Source organism: Hyperolius riggenbachi, chromosome 5 (genome assembly GCF_040937935.1).
Source record: "Hyperolius riggenbachi isolate aHypRig1 chromosome 5, aHypRig1.pri, whole genome shotgun sequence".
Classification (NCBI taxonomy): Eukaryota; Metazoa; Chordata; class Amphibia; order Anura; family Hyperoliidae; genus Hyperolius; species Hyperolius riggenbachi.
Window position 1 is genome coordinate 71733561 of NC_090650.1, and position 20775 is coordinate 71754335.

At 43.5% G+C, this 20775-nt stretch overlaps 1 protein-coding gene across 1 annotated transcript in view; it reads right to left on the bottom strand.

Moving 5' to 3' along the window:
• Positions 1–7729: 7729 nt before the first annotated feature.
• Positions 7730–20775, bottom strand: part of NOM1 (nucleolar protein with MIF4G domain 1) — a 48738-nt gene continuing 35692 nt past the window's right edge. The window contains exons 9-11 of the mRNA XM_068235871.1: positions 20129–20260; positions 19444–19553; positions 7730–11017 (exon numbers count right to left, since the gene is read on the bottom strand). Of these exons, the coding sequence (XP_068091972.1) occupies positions 10840–11017; positions 19444–19553; positions 20129–20260 (420 nt within the window). The 3' untranslated portion in view covers positions 7730–10839. The remainder of the gene's footprint in view (positions 11018–19443; positions 19554–20128; positions 20261–20775) is intronic.

The following is a 20775-nucleotide window of genomic DNA, read 5'->3' on the forward strand; positions in this document are numbered from 1 at the left end:
CTCTCATAAGTTGATCTAATGCTGAGTAATCTTCTAGCTTCCTGCTCATAATTGCTAGCTGTCATTAGAACGACGTTTCCTCCCTTATCACTTTTCTTTATAATGATCTTAGGGTTGGTCTGGAGCGTTTTTAAGGCCTCTCTTTCTGTCCGTGATAGATTATCCCGACCTTTTTTGTCCCAATCAATACTTTTTAGATCTTCGGCCACAAGGTCCATAAACATGGACACATGCCTATTTGAGCTCAGAGGGGGCATATAGTTTGATCTTGGGAAGACCTTGACATGCAAGGTTCTGGGGCGACTGGCCACTTCGGCTTCCTCAAATAGATCATCCAGATCAAAATCGTCTATATCTATAGGGGCAGGAGGATTGCTGTTGTCCAGGGATGCACTGGGGGCATCAGAGAGGTGCATGCGTCTCAGAAGAACCCTACGTAAAAATAATTGGATATCTTTAAAGGTCTCGAATTCACAGCCATTCCGTCTTGGACAGAAGCTAAGTCCTTTACGTAAGAGGGAGATTTGTGTCTCAGATAATACCTCTTGTGTCAGATTAATTACATCCAATGATTCATCAGGGCGCCCCTCGCTCACATCTAGCGGGACGACCCCCCTCTGTTCTGCCTCTGTCTCAACTGCATCCCTATCTCTTCTTCTTCTTCCTCGTCTCCCCCTTCTCCTTTTCCCTTTCCTAAAAAACGGGGATCCTCACCCTTAGTCTGCTTTTTATCCTTATTTTTGTTGCCATTTCTTTTACGTCTATTATATTTTCCCTTCTTACCCCTGTTTCTGGGTTTACCGGAACCAGCACTATCCTCATGACCTGAGGTATCAGTTCCTGATTCTTCGGTGTTACTGCCCCAGCCGACACGTCTGCCTGGTCCACGCCTGCTTCCATATTTTCGACCAGTTAAATTAAATATGCAGTAGAGAAGAAAATTAAATATGTCTCCATTTTTATAATCCTCAATATCACGATTACATTTCTTTTCTTTATTTCTTTGATTCTTTCCTGTTCCTTTTCCATATCTTTTTTTAATCTCTCATTTAGTTCTTGAAAAGAATCTTTATCTTTGTATTCATTTAATTTCTGTGTGCTAATCTCGAGCTCTTTTTCAACATCCTTAAATTGGATTTTATCCTCTTTTACAAATATTTTCATAATTCTGAGGCCATGTGCTTTGCACTCTTTTTCCCACTCAGGGAGCATGCGTAGAGTTTGCAGATGCTCGGCCGGGGCCACTCTTTCTCTGATACCTCTTGGGATGTTTTTATCTATGTATCTATCCATGCTTATAATTTCTAGCTTTTTCTTAATAAATTTAATAACAATACGTTTATGTTGGTGAAATAATCGTACCAATAGCAATTTATCTTCACTAGCAACCTCATCCTCTATCCCCTCATAAGGGTCTTCAGAGTCCTGTGAAGTATCAAACTTAGGCACTTAAGCCATTGTATGAAGTTGAACCAAATTGTATAAATTCACAGTTAAGATATAGTTGTTGTCCTTATTATTACACCAGGGATATCCACCGTAGCAAGAAAATTGAAAGAGAGGCGGGTGAATTGAGGGCTAGGCTGCTGGCAAGGGGGTACCCAAACAGGATTATTATTACGGCATACAAAAGAGCCCTCGCTAGAAATAGGGGGGATCTTTTAAAAAGAGCTGAGGAACAGCTGGGGACACCCCCATCTCATTCTAGAACCAGAAATTTAACTAATTGTGTGTCACGGGTCGTGACCCCATATAGTGCTCACTATATGGAGATAAAAGATGTTTTACAGAGACATTGGCACCTCTTAAAAAGGGATCCAATCACGGCAAAAATAGTTGGTGACTATCCACATATGGCCGCTAAGAGAAGCAATAATTTAAATGATCTCCTGGTCAGAAGTGAATTTGGATGGGGTGGACCCCCTGCATGTAAAATGTCTAAAAAAGGTATGCATAAATGTTTGGATTGTGATATGTGTCGATATGTCCACAAGGGCAGTCAGTTCTCTAACTTTGATGGATCAAAATCCTTCTGGGTTAATGACTATATTTCATGTAATACCCCCCGGGTTATTTATCAGATTAAATGTCCATGCAATCTAATTTATATTGGGAAGACATATAGATCCCTAAATACTAGGATTGGCGAACACATTTCTAATATTAAAAGTACCAATGTTGATAAAAAGAAACTGAATCCTTTGGCCCTACACTTTAAAACCACCCATAATTCTGATGTGTCTGGTCTACGCTTTATGGGCATATACAAATTAAATATTAGCCCACGTCGTGGGGACTATGACACTCAACTTTTGAGAAAAGAATCGATGTGGATCTATAAGTGCGAGAGTTTATATCCAAAAGGCCTCAATAGGGACTTGAACATAAAATCTTTTTAGTAAAAAACGCAGGTATGCGGACAATAATGCTTTATAAACGCTGAAAAACAGCCCTGTTATCATCCCTTGGGTACATATAGCTGCTATGGCCAGTAGATGGCAGCAAACGGACTGTTTTAAACTCACATGTGATTGGCTCAAGTCAAGGGTAGGACCTTGAAGCCATAAAAGGATGCACACCCCTACCTACGTCATGTCTGAAGAAGTCACGTGGGTCGTGACGAAACGCGTCACGTGACACACAGCGCTACCCGGAAGTGCGTCCCGGCTCGGATCACCCGTACCTCCGCATCTCTTCCTCCCCCCGCACTGCCTCTGACACCATCAAGAACTCCCACAGCGCCGTAAGCTGCCCCGATGACGACCGACATTTTGGTGTGGTGAGACCATATCCACGGCAGGGTATGATGAACGGCTGCTGTCTATCTTGGGAATTGACTGGGAAATAAGCTGTGCTCCATCTGCGGGGAGCGGAGGTTTGACACGTTTGCAGTGTCAGTAATGAGATGCGTATGCAAATTGTTGCAGAGGTGTACAATGATATAAATGGTTATACGGGTTGATTGGAAGAGCAACTGCCGGTGACCTTACCTGGTTCGCACCTGGATTTAAAGTCACTGTTGGGCCCGAAGAAAGAAATTAATTACATATATGCATGCTAATGGACTATATAGGAGTGCACTCTGGTCCCACGCAGTTGCTATAGCCCCACAGTTGCTCCAGGGATTGTTTTTAACCACTTGCCGACCGCACACTCATAACGTGCGTCGGCAAAGTGGCAGCTGCAGGACCAGCGACGCAGTACTGCGTCGCCAGCTGCAGCTTAATTAATCAAGAAGCAGCCGCTCGCGCGAGCGGCTGCTTCTTGTCAAATCACGGCGGGGGGCTCCGTGAATAGCCTGCGGGCCGCCGATGGCGGCTCGCAGGCTAGATGTAAACACAAGCGGAAATAATCCGCTTTGTTTACATTTGTACGGCGCTGCTGCGCAGCAGCGCCGTAAGGCAGATCGGCGATCCCCGGCCAATCAGTGGCCGGGGATCGCCGCCATGTGACAGGGGACGTCCTGTCACAGGCTGCACAGGACGGATAGCGTCCTGTGCAGCCCAGATCTCCCGGGGGCAGCAGGTAGGAGAGGGAGGGGGGGAATTTCGCCACGGAGGGGGGCTTTGAGGTGCCCCCCCCCGCCACCCACAGCAGGCAGGAGAGATCAGACCCCCCCAGCACATCATCCCCATAGGGGGGAAAAAAGGGGGGCAATCTGATCTCTCTGCCTGCACGCTGATCTGTGCTGGGGGCTGCAGAGCCCACCCAGCACAGATCAGCTAAAACAGCGCTGGTCCTTAAGGGGGGGTAAAGGGTGGGTCCTCAAGTGGTTAAGGGAGGGTACATGTTTGTCTGTTTCTGTATGTCTATAGGCCATAAGAGGTTGCAATAAATTTTTATATATTATTATTACACCAGCTTTGTGCTCCCTATATTTTCCCTTTTTACTGTATTAAAGTTCTTTCCATTATATAGACTCTGAGCCCCATATGCAATTATTTTTTTCACCTGAGTTTTCTCCTAGGAGATGTTTATATTTTGTTTAGAATAACTTTTAAGTCTTTTACAATTGAAAAAGTACCCAGAACTTTATAATAAAAAAGTTCTGTCAAATGTATTTTGAGTATTTTCTTGCTGAAAATATCACCAAGGAGAAAACTCAGGAGAAAAAGTGATGACTCCTGTGTGGAGATTTCCCATAAGAGCGTTTGAGGGGCAGAAATTAAATTTACTTTCAATTAAAATTATTACATTTATCTTGAATTAAACAGATATGTATTGTAGACTTCATAACACTCGTTTCACAAATTTCTACCAAATCAAGCCGGATTTATATTTTTTCTGCGCCGGTCTAATTCTCTTGTGAATCTTCTTCCAGGTGTAGCAGCCAACGTTCTCATTATGTGTGCAGCCCCCTCTTCAATGTTCTATGACTGAACAGCAGGCCCATGTACAGATCTCTCGGGCAGCAGTGTGTTCTTCCATCTTCCCTGCCTTGCTCTTCATTTGCTGCCTCCCTTTTCCATATCCAGCAAGCACTTTCCCATGTCTAGCCACCCCCCTGGGCAGCAGCTGCCCTAGGCCCAGGCCTACATAGCCTTTCCAGAAATCTCCCCCCTGCTCCTCATATCCGCTGAAACTGTCCCTGCGTCAGCCTGTCCGTGTCCGAGCGTCTGTGCTACTGCCATACGGACAGCCATTGGGACAGGAGGACGGGGCCATGGAGCTGGGCGGGTGCATGTGCACTAACATACGGCGATGTAACATAGACCTAGAGCCCATTTTTAAACAGGCGTGACCCTCCTGTCGGTCTATTAAAAACCGCCAGGGGACAGCGCAGCCGTTTTTTTGAATTTTTTTTTTAAATCATGTAGCGAGCCTAGGGCTCGCTACATGATAGCCGCTGTGCAGCGGCATCCCCCTTCCCTCTTCGATCGCCTCTGGCGATCAGGAAATCCCGTTCAATGAACGGGATTTCCTGGAGGACTTCCACCGTCTACTACGTTCGGGGTTACCGCCAGGAAGGTTAAAGGACTTACGAGTCCAAATAGCAAAAAAAAAGTACAGGCTGTCTCCTGTAGCGTTGATCGGGGGGAGGCCCTAGAGCTGCGTAGCAGCACACGCGTCTATGCAGACTGCGCAGCCACGGCGGCCATTTTAGTGGAGGCAGGAGAGCCCGACCCGGGCTGTGGGGTCGGGAGCGGCCCGGGGGCACTATTGAACTGCGGGGACCCGGCGGAATGGCACGGAGGGCGTGGATGGCGTCCTCCGTGCATTCAAATACAATTCAGGTACTTAACTTTTTTTTTGTTATTTGGACTCGTAAGTCTAAGTCAACTAGTCCTATATAACAATCTACAAGTGTCCCTGCGTCCCCTGTCCCATGCGTTTTGGCTATTGTGTATGTGCAGCACGGATCTCCGTTAGCACAGGGGGAGGAAGGGGCCAGGCAGGCGTGTGTGCGCACTGACATGCGGCAGTGACAGACCTAGAGTCAATTTTAAACAGTCTTAGGCCAACTAGTCTTACATAAATGGCTATAATAAGGTATGTAGAGTTTTCCCAAAGCTAGGTAGCAGTAGTTTTATCACTGGGCGAAGCTTCATGTGAACATTTTCACAGAATTTCCTGCACATGCTATTGTACACACAGTGATGGGATATATTAGTATACAATAATTCAACAAATAAGCAATGTGAGACTCTCACGTTGGCTACAGCTGCAGGTTTGAGAAATGAACTTTTTCGTTCCTCCAGTTTTAATAAAGGACACCAATTACTTTCAGATTTACAAGCATTGCTTTAGGGCTCCTCCTCACCAGATGCACTTTCCTAAAGCTGCATGCAGGAATATGTGAATGTAAAATGGGATTTGTTTTTCATTATATGTTTGCTGGTCATTGATGAGTATAATTTCCACTAAGAACTCAAGAGTCAGTTGAAGCTAGAAGCTGCAGACCAATTAGCCGGCAGCTTTAAGTAAACCTGAACTCTTGCACAGGACAGAAGGAAAACAGAGAAATGAACCCTGTATGTATTTAGAGAGTTTAGCCTGTAATTCACCTTCATCTGTGACTTATCACAAGTTTTAATTTGATCTCTCAGCCGTGCCGGCTGGCTGCCTCAGCAGAGCAGCTAATTTGTAAACGCAGGATGTTAACCCTATGTCTGCATCCTTGAAAGCAGGATGTAGACACACTGGATATATATTTTAGGATTTGTATCAGCTGTAACAAAGAAATGTTTTTCTTTAAGTTATTATGCTGTTGAGTATTTTTTAGAGCAGAGAGGAAGTTCTGGCCATTTTAATTAACCAACAGCCAGAGCCTTTGGTTGGCTAAACTAAATTACCTCTCTCGGTCACTGGAGATTTGCATCTTAAGATAATTTCTTTTTTCTTTTGCTCATAACTAATAATCAGTTGAAAAGTTTTCTAAATATTCCAGTTTTATTTCAACAGGAACCAGAACTTTGCAGACGGGTTCAGCTGCAACCTTACCATCCCTTTATTTTGGACTAAGGGGCTTGCATGCAGAATTTAATATCTCTGCCTTAACCAGCGTCACACTCACCATTTTGTACCTGAGCCCCATCCTGTGGCCCAGTGTGCCCGCCAGTTTCTTGTCCTGGACACCTGCGTATCTGTGCCATGCCCACTCTGAGTACCAGCCCTGCTTCCACTAGTACGCCCTTAGCTGAGAGCAGAGTGGGATCCACTACTTTATACATCTAGGGTTGTGTAATGCACACCTGAACTGAAAATTAAAATCCAAAATAAACAAACACATGTCATTATTATTTTTTAGTATTTATATAGCGCTGACATCTTTTGCAGCACCGTACAGAGTAGATGTCCCTCAGAGGAGCTCACAATCTACTCCTATGTCTTTGTATGTATGTATGGTGTAGTGTATTTATTGTAGTCCAGGGCCAACTTAGGGGGAAGCCAATTAACTTATCTGTATGTTTTTGGGAAGTGGGAGGAAACCAGAGTGTCCAGAGGAAAGCCACGCCAACATGGGGAAAATATACAAACTCCTGGCAGATGTTGACCCGGCTGGGATTTGACCTGGGGACCCAGCATTGCAAGGCGAGAACGCTAACCACTACGCCACCGTGCTGCCCGTCATACCTACCTCCTCGCAGTCTCCTCATGAATCTTTTTCTCCTCTGCTGCGTCCTGTTTGTCCACTATGATGGATGGAATTCTCTATACTCCATTCAAAAAGTGGCGATGACCCGGTAACAGCTTTCGGGTCAGCACACATAGGGAAACCTGGACATTACCTTGCACATCAGTTTTCCTTTCAGTTATAGCTGACAGCAACTGATATTTTGTCAGAACTGGAAAGAATCACTGTAAGAAGAAAATGGTGAGCTTCCGAGAGGAACTGACAGCAAGGTTATTATGTGATATACATTTGCAAGTACACCATGTGTTTATTTTAAATAATTTTACTTGGTTCAGATTTACTTTAAGCCTTGTTGAAACTCCAGTCCTTGCTATTCCTCTACAATGATCCAGTTCCACTTGTCCTCTGAATGCCAACTTAGCAATATCTCCCTCTGTGCATAGATCTCTCAAGAACAAACATTCTGTACAGATCACCTGGCAGGACTAAAGAGGTCACCACCCGTGGTAAATGCCAGAATGTAAGTCAGGGAGAGGAAAGATTTTACAATGGGCAAACACTGACTATATAATTTATAAATTCATATTGTAGAAAAAAAATAATCAATTTTATTTATCATGTTATCTTCAACACAGTTCCTTTTTAAAGTGTAACTGTTAAAAATAAAGAATTGATTTTTTTTATGCTTATCTGTTAAACAAGTAATAAGGATGCAAACCAGACAATCCAAAAATTAAAATCACTATTATTTTTCTTTTTGATAAATGATCCTTCCCCAGCTAACCTGACTCTTATTTGGTACATTGCCGCACAAAGGAAGTTGCAGGAAATGCTGGGTTGTCTTTTTTTTTGCTTCTCTACTTTTCTCTCAGAATTAACTAATGCAGCCTGATTGGCTGAAGCCTCTTCCCCCCTGTTTTTCCCTCCCACACCTCTGTTCCTCTGATTGGACAATATTTCTCATACTGAGACAATGCATTCTATTGCAGAGCTGGGTGGGAGTGCCTGAAGACTTGGAGGAGGGCAGGCAATGCATACACAATCAGCAAAAGGAGAGTAAGGGAGGAAATGACATCAGGATTGGCTTCAAGATAGACGCAGTTAAAATGGAGAATCCGAAGAAGGGTATTTTCTTCTTTTACTATAGAAAATCACTAAAATAAAAAAAGGGTCAATGCAATCCATGTTATGTAAGTAGAGCAAGTATTTATCTACTTATGTTTTTTTTCTGAGATCAGCTCCCCTTCAAGGCTCATATGATAGGTTATTAATTGGCCCACTTGCGCTAGTTAGGAAAAACTGAATAGCAATACAGTATTAAAAAAAAATAAAGCTTAACATATTTCACAAGTAATGAATAAGAAACCACTAATGTCCTATGCTTTTTGGTATAACAGTTATGAACTATTGCTTTATTGACACCTTTATTGACATCTAGTGGCCAACAATTAAAACTACATCTATTTACCATATTATGGTAGAAGTATACGTTTTCTGTCAAAAAGAAAACTTTTTTGCACAATATTTGCAAGAAATATAAGTGGTTCAATGTCCACCGCATCAAAAATAAATTCACTCGGTAAGAAATATCTATCTTGTACAAACCATATAACAAATGATATAGGGTAGGAACACGCTAGGCAGAATAGCATATGCGTTTTCCATGACACATAGTGAAAACGCATATGTAATTCTGCCTAGTGTGTTCCTACCCGTATACTTGTATGACTGCCACCTACATCAAATGTGTAAACTAACAACAGGCAGTTTATGAGGCCGATTCAGATCCTCAGCAACACCATTCTCCTTTAAAACAATGTAGAGGGGGTATTATGGTGGCTGACCTATTATAACTTTTATTAAATGCTACTTTCCTGACGGTTGTGCTGATTCTCTGTCTGTCTTTCACTGATCCAGAACAAGAGCTCAATTCACAAAGCATAAATGCACGTGGTAAAGTGGAAAACAGCTGATTTTACTAAATATTTTGTCTAATGTTAAAGGAGAACTGTAGTGAGTTACTGTATATGGACGCTGCCTTATTAATTTCCTTTTAAGCTATACCAGTTGCCTGGTTATCCTGTAGAGCTATTTGCTTGCAGTAGTGTGAATCAGACCAGAAACAAGCATGCAGCTAATCTTGTCAGATCTGACAAAAATGGCAGAAACACCTGATCTGCTGCATGCTTGTTCAGGGTCTATGGCTAATAGTATTATAGGCAGGCAACTGCCAGGATAATGGTATTGCTTAAAAGGAAATAAATATGGCAGCCTCCATATACCTCTCACTACAGTTCTCCTTTAATGCACAAAGGCGGTTACCGCATGGAAAAGTAAAATTACCAACTAGCGAGGTAAAATGCCAAACTTGTGAGGTAAATATCTCATAAATGTCAATTTATAAAAGAGAACAGATGTGGTAAAACAAGTGAGATGTTCGGTATTTTATCTCCAGCCTGCAGCAGCCACTTGTGAGGTTACAGAACGGTGTTAAGGAGAGAAGGGGAAATAGGAGGGCAGAGAAAAAGGAAAGTTAATTAAAATATTTAGGAATGTAAGTTAAAACCATTGTTACCCGATCTAAAAAAACAAAAGTCAGATACTCACCTACGGAGAGGGAAGGCTCTGGTCCTAATGAGACTTCCCTCTCCTCTCCTGATGCCCTCCGTGCTGCGCTGGCTCCCACATTCCAATCCCCCGCCGCGGGGGACTTCAGAAGTCTTCGGGAGCACTCAGGCTCGCTCCATACTGTGCACGCACGAGTTCGTCAGAGGGTGCTCGCGCATGTGCAGAATGGAGCAGCCCGTTTTCAGGAGCCCGAGTGCTCCCGAAGACTTCCGAAACCTCCCTTCGGCGGTGGAAGTAGCATTATTTGACCGAACTGGTCGAATGCTGCTACAGGGGATTCTGAGCGGGGCCGGGCACCGGGAGAGGAGAGGGAAGTCTCATTAGGACTCAGAGCCTTCCCTCTCCTTAGGTGAGTATCTGACTTTTGTTTATTTAGATCGCGTAACATTGACTTTAATGAAAACATTTTTTTTCATAATTTCACATTTGTTATTGTGTATTAACGTATACAAATGTTATGCTTCCTGCATCAGATCTGTTTTGCATTATCCCTGCACTGCGATAATCCATCATCTATTGAATGAAATACCACGATTCTTTAAAATACCAAATTAAATACCACATGTGGTAAAAATCTTTCTTAATGGTTATTCGGTAATGTGGGAAAATTTGAATATTTCAAAAAATAAATACATTTTAGCACATAAGGTAATTTACCTCACAAGAATTTTTCACCAAACAGGTCTTTGTGAATTGAGCCTCCAGTGTGCTGATCAGATGCCCCAAATACACTAACAGCATGCTTGTCCCTGATATGTTACTTATACTCCAAAAATATTAACTCAAATGCCAGGCAAGTAGCATTTTTTAAGGAAAAAAAAAAGATGGCAGTCTCTATACTCTTTTCACTACTAGTTCGTTTTTTGTAAATATACTTTTAAGTAAGTGGTGCGCTCTACTTCTGTACAGTAGGGGGCATAGCTAAGGAATAGAAAGTAGGACTCTTAAATGGTCTAAACTAAATACCATTTTCAATCCAATTGCATCCTCTAGTGGCTGGATGATCAAAATGGGCAGAACACTATGCTATTTCAGAAAAGGCCAATATTTCTCTTTCAAAGCACTCTTTGGAACTTGGAAAGTGTACTTAGGTAAGAAAGCAGCAGTTCCTGGGTATATTTCACAAGCTGAATAAACTATAGCCGCAGCTTGTTCTCCTTCGCCTGCAGAGCATTTACGGCGATATCGGACTTCTGGCGCAGCAGCTCGGCGTCCGCAGCGCTCTTCTGAGTGTGGATGTTCTTCAGCAGGAAATGTGAAATGAAGAGTTTTAAACCCTCGCGTAGCATTCCCAGCTTGGGGTTGTCAGAGACTCTGATGGGAGGAAAAAAGCAAAATACGGATATTGTATTAGAATAAGTGAATACCTAAGTGAGCCGAAACATATTGTGGCAAACATATGGCAACGACTGGATGGTGTACAAGTTAGGGTGAACCCAACGTGAAAATAAACTGATGAGATAAACAATTGTATTTATGCTCCTACTCGTAAAAATTACTTTTTTTTTTTTTTAGATATCTCATGGTTTTATTTTATACTTCAAACATTTACAAACTAGATTGAATGTTTTGTTGCCTCTGCCCAGCACCAGGCTATTAAGTGTCCCAGCGTTAGAAAAAGGTCAATAGTTTATGTATTTTATCTCCCTCTGCTCTCAGAAGTTGTATTCTGCCAGGAAAACTTTTATGGCTATAATCTGCTTATCAGTGATGTTTACTATATTCACGACAAGGTACAGCCAAGACTGAAGCTGTCACTTCCATGCCTAGAAATTAACTCTTTCAGGCAGCAAAATAATACAAGTAAAACAGCCTGGTTAATAATATGTTTAGTACTGTACATACACGTTTATCTCATCATGTCACATGTCGCCTCGGGTGCACTTTAAGGGCATCAGTGCTGATGTAGGATATCAGGATTTGAACTTTGGCAGAACATAGCAGTAAGGAGTTCTTAGGCAAGACACCCTTTAAAGGACACCTAAAGTGAGAGGGATATAGAGATCCCAATCCAATTCCTTTGTTCTACATTTTCTCCTAGGTGATATTTTCACCTTACCAATAAAATGCCTTTTAAGCAAGCAAGAAAATACTTTTGACAGCACTTTTTCAAACGTTATTTTAAACAGAAGATTAAAAATTATCTCCTGGGAAAAACATATGAGAAACAATGAATTGGATCGAGCTCAGAGGCTGACATGTTGATTTCCTTCTAAACAATGCACATTGCCCAGCTGTCCTGCTGCTCCTCAGCCTCTAATAATTTTAGCTATGGACCCTGAACAAGCATGCAGATCAGAGGTTCTTGACAGACATCGGACTGAATCAGTTGCATGCTTGTTTCAGGTGTGCGATTCACACACTACTGATGCTTGGAAGCAAGACTGCCAGGGAATTGATATTGTTTAACCTCCTGGGGGATACAATAATATCGCCAGGGGGCGGCGCAGTCATTTTTTTTTTTATTCAATCATGTAGCTAGCCTAGCGCTAGCTACATGATAGCCGCTGTGCAGCGGCATCCTCCCACCCCTCCGATCACCTCCGGCGATCAGAGCAAACAGGAAATCCTGTTCAGAACGGGATTTCCTGTTTGGCTTCCCTGTCGCCATGGCGTCGATCGGGATGTCGTGACGTGGCGCTGCCTGGTACGGCGGGTAGCGGCGAATCAGCGTGGAGCGGCGGCGATCGGAATATACACGCAGCTAGCAAAGTGCTAAAGAAATCCTCTGCGGCGGCTTACCCCGAGCTCAGCTCGGGATTATCGCCCAGAGGGTTAAAAGACTCACTTTAAGTGTCCTTTAAGGTGGCCATGAATGATACAATAACGTGGCCAATCAGATTATTGTCATTGACCGGAAAAACTAATCGATTCCATCTGATTGAATTGCTTAGCAGGAATTTGGCAGGAAACAACTGTTCGGCCGCGGGAATGTACCGTTAATGGGTTAATGGCCACCTTAATGCTCCAGGGTAGCCTGCTGAGCGTACCCTAGGTTGATGCTTTGAGTATGACAGAAGTGATATACATGCATTAGCTCATTTCAAGTTTGTCATCGATGACTCAGTAATTGGAAAAGCCACAATAAGAGCATAACAGCTGCCAGGTACCTGTTACATATTTGCTGTGATGACAAGTTTATCATGGAAGTATTTGCACTCTCACAACTAATATAGGATCGGCCCTCAGACGTTTCATGGTGATCTGATAGAGGCTGAAGGCCTATTCAGAGGGAAGCAGAATGAGTTGGTACCCAAGTTATTAAAAAGGTCTGGGTGGCATGATTTTGGCAGATGCCTACGTCATTGCGGAAATTAAGTTAAGGGTGCCAGCACACAGAATATTGCCTACAGGATGATTGATTGGGCACTGAAGCCAAAGAAGATGCTAAAAGGCTAATATTGGTTAGGGTCCTGAGAGACTGTTAGGGGCTGGAACAAGCCTGAGGTAACTAAATCTAATCTTCTAACCCCCCTCTGATAGCCTTTAACCTGTTTAGATTTTTGGACATGAATTTCACGTCCTGATTATCCCTCCAGTGCATTGCAGGACGTGAAATTCACGTCCTGCACTTTTAACCCCTGCCGCACGTGCACGCTCATGCACTCACTTAAATGTGAATGACTGCTGCTAATAGCAGCACTCATTCATGTAAACAGAAAAAAAAAGTTTTAAAGTGACAGTGTCCTCTTTAAAAAATAAAGCGTTCACAACCCCCAGCAAAGTATTAATGCTTATCTAACTAATTAACCCCTTGTGTCACCTATACTTAAGGCACGTACACACGCCATACTTTTTCAAACGACGGGTCCGTCAGACCCTCCCGCGAGGCGGGCGTTCTGCCGACAGTTGCACGGGAGTACAAGCTGGCGGCAGACTGATCAGACTGTTTTGACTGATCCGCAGAGCAGAGCGGGTCAGTCAAAAACAGTCTGATCAGTCTGCCGACAGCTTGTACTCACGTGCAACTGTCGGTAGAACGACCGCCCCGTGGGGGGTCCCGACGGACGCATCGTTTGAAAAAGTGCGGCGTGTGTACGCGCCTTAAGATCAATGGACACTTGTAATGGGTGCCGTCCGTAGCGATCGTATGCGATCACTAGGGCGACAGTTCCGAAGCCCAACACTATACAGATACATTGCTATGCTGTTGCTGTACAGCACTGGGGTCCCCAAACTGTGTGCCATTATCAAACATTAGCAAACTGTGCATACTGTTATCGCCAGCACAGGCTGGCGATAATGGTATGCTACATTCCCAACTAGTGATGAAATGTGGCATGTAGGGTATCATATTAACCGGAATAAGATAATTATGTTGAGGTGTTTTATAACTGTGGCACTTCTCATATGAAAATTATGAAGTGTAAAATGAAAAAAAAAAAATGTGTCTTTCCTGCATTTACGCCTATTTTTTTCCTATAAAATTAAATAATGCTCAGAAGCAAATATCAGAAGAAAGCCTAGATTGTCCTAAAAAAAATGTATCACTTTGATGACATAAGTAATAGAAAAGTTATTGCTGTATCATTGTGACACAGGTGATATGCCAAAAAAGTCAGGAATCAAAGGGTAAAAACCCAAAATACAAACTGGTTAATATTCACTTTCTGTGCTACATTCATATTTGTGTGTAGGATGGTAAACATTGTTTCTCAATGGCTGACATATAATAAGTCACAACTATGCAATCAAAACAGAAGACAGAGAAAAAACTGGAAGAATTAGCAGAGTTCTCGTATTCTGCAAGCATTCCAGCAGTAGTAAGTTGGCTGAGTTGGATGGTTCTGAGGGGACTGGAGAGCTATATGCATACAAACACAGTTACATCACAGCCAGCAGTCTCCACGGGGATCCTACAGACATGAGATCACTCATACAGTCAGCCAAAGGCAGCTGGATTAGCCCATGTCTGTGAGTAACTTTAAAGAGTACATTCAGTCACATAAATAGGATATCACTGCTTTCATTCTGGATGACATCCAATAGCTTGCTATTAAACTTTTTTTTCTCACCAAATCTGACCCCCGTTTCGCGTACATGGCAGTTTGTTGCCTGGTCACTTTGGAAAGGGTTATCCAAATGACGATTCATCCTGCTGTCAGTGAAATTCTGGCAACTCAGAGAAATAAATAATTCTCGCCGAAACCCAGAATTATGGCTGTGCAGGCCGCGCACTATTGCATTGTGGCTATAGTGAACCCCAATTCAGGCGCTACGCGGTGCCCGATTCCTGTACGAGTACTATCTAAATAGAACAAGTCAGAAAAACTTCCTTTGTATTTACCTCCAAAAGTCGTAACATGCTGTAAAAGCGCCCATACATTGCTCAATATTGAAGCCTGATCGATCTTCCAATTTGATCATTTGAGCATTTTAAGGGAAGGGAATAGGAGAATCAGTAACATGGCTATCCAAACAATCTTTCTATCAATTTTTAGGAATGCTTGCAGAAATCTTGGTTGCAAGGGCTCGATTACATGTGCCCAGTAACACCCGACGGACCCCCGACCGGTGTCCCCCCAAGTGTATAAGTGTCCCCCACCCCGTATGGAGTGGTAACGCCTCACCTCTCTGCCAGTTGTCTCAGTTGTTTGGCGCCGTCCCTTGCTAATCTTTACATGGGATGGTGGGAGAAGCGCCACATCTTTGGGGGAACCTGTTGTCTGCGGGAGGATGTTGTGTGGTAGTGGAGGTATATTGATGACCTGCTATTGATTTTGAAGGGAGACGCTACACAGGTTGGATCTCTGGTGGAGTACCTTATCAGTAACAACCTGAATCTTCAGTTCACATACTCGGTAGGTGAGGACTCCATCAGTTATCTAGACCTGATGTTGAAGGGTGACATTGGTCAAGGAAATATTGTGAACACAACTTACAGGAAACCATGTAGTGGTAACACTGTTTTGAGGGCGGATAATTGCCACCCTGTCCACACCATCAGCGGCATACCGGTGGGCGAATTTATTAGGGCCAAGTGTAATTGCTCTGATAAATATAGTGTACAGCAATAACTGGATATTGTGGAGGTCCGTTTGAAGGCCAGAGGATACCCAGGGTGGTGTATTAGGAGGGGTAGGACCCGAGTGGCCAGGAGACCTAGGATGGACCTGGTTAACCTCTCTGAACCACGCTATTCTGAGCCTTATAGACCTACCTTTGTTAACACCTATTCATCTGAATATAAACAGGTCATTGACATCCTTACGAAGTATCTCCCGGTGTTACAGACGGATAATGGTCTTACACAGGTTGAGAAGGATGGGGTGAGGTTCGAAAGCAGGCGTGCCCTGACCTTGGGACAAATGCAGTCCCCAAGCTTGTTCAGCTCGTGGTCTGCTTGCGGAACGTAGCTATCCACTGTCGGTTCTTACAAATGTGGCGTTTCCACTTGTAAATACTGTTGTGTCCATAGCAGATCCACAATTGCTGTCTCTGTCTCAAATGGCCGAAGTTACAAGATTAAACAATTCATTAATTGTGGTACCAGATATGTCGTGTACCTCATCACTTGTGGTGCATGTTCCCTACAGCATGTGGGATGCACCACACTGCCATTGAGACAGAATAGCGGAACATTATATGTGAGCTGATCAGAGCTGGGACAAGGTCCTCCAGCACCCAAGGCTGAGACACCAAAGTGCGCCCCTCCATCCCTCCCACCCCAGTCGTCACACACTGATTGCTACTAGACTAAGAGGCGCCCCAGAGCCCCCAACACCATAATCACTAGTTATCTGGCTTGCAGTCACTGCTATGTATCCCCTATTCTTATTTATTTCTGCTTAATACACAATTAGGAATGACAGCTGAATGAAGTGTGCGCCCCCTCCTACACTGCGCCCTGAGGCTGGAGCCTCTCCAGCCTATGCCTCAGCCCGGCCCTAGCAGACATCTAATGTCACCAATGTGGCGAAACACTTTAGGGAAGTCCACGGAGGTGATATGACGAGTTTTTTGTTTTGTGGGATCGAAAGAGTTGTGCCTTCCAGGAGAGGGAAGGGGGGGCTGGACGACACCTATATAAAAGACTGCTGCGGAGGGAGGCCATGTGGATATTCCAATTGAATACCAGAATTCCACATGGTCTGAATGCCAGGTGGGACCTGACCATTATTACATGATCCTTTGTGTCTTGGGTACATCTCTCTGAATGCCCCTCTCCTCGGGTCATTGATCCTCCCCCCTTTTTTACACACATTTGTTGACCGAAGAGAAAAAAAAACTTTGTATTTATCCATTTTCTTCCTTTTTGTAGGGAAGGTTGAGGGTTCTTTGCTCCTTGCTTTTATCCTGTATATATACGATTTTATATTTTGTATATTTTGCATAGGATGGAACAAGCAGGTTAGAGTCTGTCTTTTTGTACCTGCCCACTATAATGACTATACACTGACACCTCTACTTATGTGCTTAGGTTGCTATTTCATTGTTAGCTATGATTAAGGACTGACATAGTCCGAAACATGTCAGCTATCTGATGCTTGCCTATGGTTGCTTTTTGGATATGTCCATGAATAAAGGAAACATTCTACAGACATGTGCGGACCCTCTCTCTTCTTCAAGTTGTTTGGCCCCACCGCAAGAGCCTATCACCATATCACCCTGGCGCATGTTGTGACGTCACTATGCACTGAACCACATGGTACAGGTGCTCAATGCAACTGCGAACACCAGAGGAGGCCAGAAGTCACGCTGGCAGAGGTGAGACTTTACACTGAGCACGGGCCAGGTGGGATGACACTTATACACTTGGGAGGTGGCAAGGCAGGTGGCGGTGGCAGGATTATTTCCAACAGATTTCATGCTGAAATCTACTGGAAATCCCTATGTATTGTGTGGGTAGGCAATAGATCCCTCTCTGATCGGATTTGATCAAAGAGGGATTAATCTAGGGCTATGGCTGGATGGTGTAATGGTTAAGGGCTCTGCCTCTGACATAGGCGACCAGGGTTCGAATCTCGGCTCTGCCTGTTCAGTAAGCCAGCACCTATTCAGTAGGAGACCTTTGGCAAGTCTTCCTAACACTGCTACTGCCTATAGAGCGTGTCCTAGTGGCTGCAGCTCTGGCGCTTTGAGTCCGCCAGGAGAAAAGCGCGATATAAATGTTATTTGTCTTGTCTTGTCTATCTAATGGTCAATCTGGCCATACATTGAGTAACCCTAAGATTACATTCCCTGTGACCCGATTCCTGTCAAGGTGGAGAGCTACTGATTTTCTAGCTGCATAAATTTACATAATCCTGCATCAACTCGGAATGATTTGCATCTCATTTTCCATCCCTAGTCACTATCCACTGCCAATCATCCTATTAGTGCAGGTGTTAAAGATTAACGCCTACTCTGTACACCTAGTTTCTCAATGAGGAAGACTGCAATTTCTAGACAGTTTATTCTCCAAAGACTACAGCAAGTTTTAGAAATTCATAGTTAGTTTCAAATTGAAATTGAAAGATAATTGCTAACATTTTATTACATTGTGCAGCAATGATCATTGTTTATAACACTTTTTAAATAAAGTAGAACTTTGGTTTAAAGTATAACTGAAGAGGAAAAAAAAACTCAATAGAGGATTTATCTGAATTATCCAGAGGCCTGCCCCAAGCCCCCCTCAAGCTTTTCGTTCCAGCGATAGGACCCTCTAAACACTTTGCCTGACCAACAGTGTCATAACTACGGGGCTTGGGCCCCACTGCGAGTTTTACATGGGGTCCCAAGCAGTCTATTGTTGTGGAAAGGCCAGCTGCAGTGTCAGAGAAGTATATTAAGAATAAGGAAACAATTTGTTAAAGGAACACCATTGATTAAGATGTTTTTTGTTAAATTGGGATTGGAATAGTTTGTCCAGTGTTATTAACTACTGATGTATACATTTCACTGCTTATCATATTCCTTTTACACTTTACTGAGGGGCCAGGGTGATTGAACAGTGAATCATGAGGTTAGGGGGGAATCCCACTCCTAGCATCTGTTAACCCTGTGTGTGAGACAGGTCTCACTAGCTTAACTTCAGCTGCTTGTGTCTCTGTGAGCTGTCTTCTGCACCTACAGCAGAGGAAATTCATCTTATGTGCAGCATAAACATTTGTAATTGTTTGTAAAACCTGATACCCAGGCTTTTCATACAAAACGTTTTGTTTTGCTTTCAAAGAAAAATACTCTGTTATATGCAAAGAACAGCACTGACTGTGTAAAAATAAAGCACAGATTCCCTCTTGCTAATGACTGGTTCCAATGCAGCTACAACCTACATACAACCAATTACAGCTTTTGCTGTGTTATCTGTACATTGTTATATTAGAACACTTGGTTATTGATAGTGTTCCTTAAAGCATTACCACTATGCAATGCACATATAGAGGTGTTCATTACCAGCATAGCACCAATGCAAAGCTAATAAGATGGATGATGGAGGGCCCTCTAGTTTAAGGGCCCCAGTGCGGTCGCAAGCTCTTCATCCCCTATTGCTACACCACTGGTGACCACACTGGGCAGTTGAAATGACAGTCCACCCCTGACCAATACTATGGAGCAGCTCATGCACGGCTTTTTCCTCCGTGCTATTACACAGGCCCCTCCCATGCACCTGTGCAGTGCGGCAGCACTCCAACACAGACAGAAGTGCAGCCGGGAAAAAGAGGGTCCCAGCTAACAGGGGTGGGCTCAAGAAAGACTGGAAAAACCTCAGGATCATAGAGACTTCCCTATACATAGTCTACCTATGGTACCCTACTTACTTTCCAAATATCACAGCAAGATCATCGTCTTCTGCTTCCATCAGCACTTTGCACAGAATCTGTCGCAGGAAGGAGACCTTCACTTTATCCAGCTCACTGAACTCTATGACCTGCGGGAAAATGTTACATATTCTGAATAGACCGAATTAAACAAAGATGAACTTATGAGCTCCCTAACAATAGCCAGAGCAATATTAAGGCCCCTTGCACACTGTATTGCTCCATGGTACGCTTCCCTGACGTTCCCTTGCAGCAAAGGCCACACATGTCAATGGAAACTGGCACAGTTCTCCCGATATAACACGGTGCGCCGGAAGTGTCCAAATTGCCGCAATAGCTGCAGCGTGTTAGCGCATGATTCGTGCCTATGGCATGGATTATGCAGCAAAGCAAGTCACTGGGCGACACAGCTAGTATGCACAACAGGAGTGCCGTGCAATGCGCATGCGCAGACCGAGGGGAATCCCAGTGAAGGGGCGGGCCTTTGCATATGAACCTGTAGTCTCACAGTGGCACAGGATCATATAAAGCCTAATTTCACCAAATTACAAACCTCACGTGTGCAACTGGCCTACATGGTGGCAATGTTCTATAAATACAATTCTGCAACAGACAAGACAAACATATTTCTTGTACCACTAATACAAAACATACAGATATTGGACTAAAGTCACAGATCCCTTACCTTGAAAATAGACAGCGGAAGAGATTTCTTCTTAATGAGGTGACTCAGCAGCTGAGTGAGATTAGAGAATGTTGACGATGACAAACTTTCCATGTCCCGGAATTTATCCCACATACTGAACTGGAAGGTCATCTGAAAGACGAGTAAAAACATGTAAGAGTAGAACTCCTTCTCTGAGGGCTTCTAGTACTTCTGTATAAACCAAGGAGCTGTGACATTAAAACCACTGAGAAATGAAGCATTATCTTTGTACGGATACCTCATAAGAAGAGTTAGTGTTTGAATTTGGGTTGTCCTTATACTGGACCCGAAAAAGGCTGTTCAAAATTTGGACCTTGCCGACTCAAAAAAACGTGATTTGACTGCACAAATTCAGCAATACTACATTGAAGTCAATGGTGCCGGCTTTCGTGGTTGATAGCAAAGCAAAGGCTCAGCAAATGTGGTGATTCTAACATGTATGGTAGCTTTGTTATTAACCGGAAAAGTTGGCACCATTGACTTGCAATTAGGGGAAAATTTGCATTTGGGTTCTTTGCCGACCCGAAAAATATCAGCCTCAATCGAATGGAAAGCAAATCGAACACAGACCTAATAAACCAACAATACTAACAAGGAGGGGGATATGTTAAGCAGAAAATGGTGGG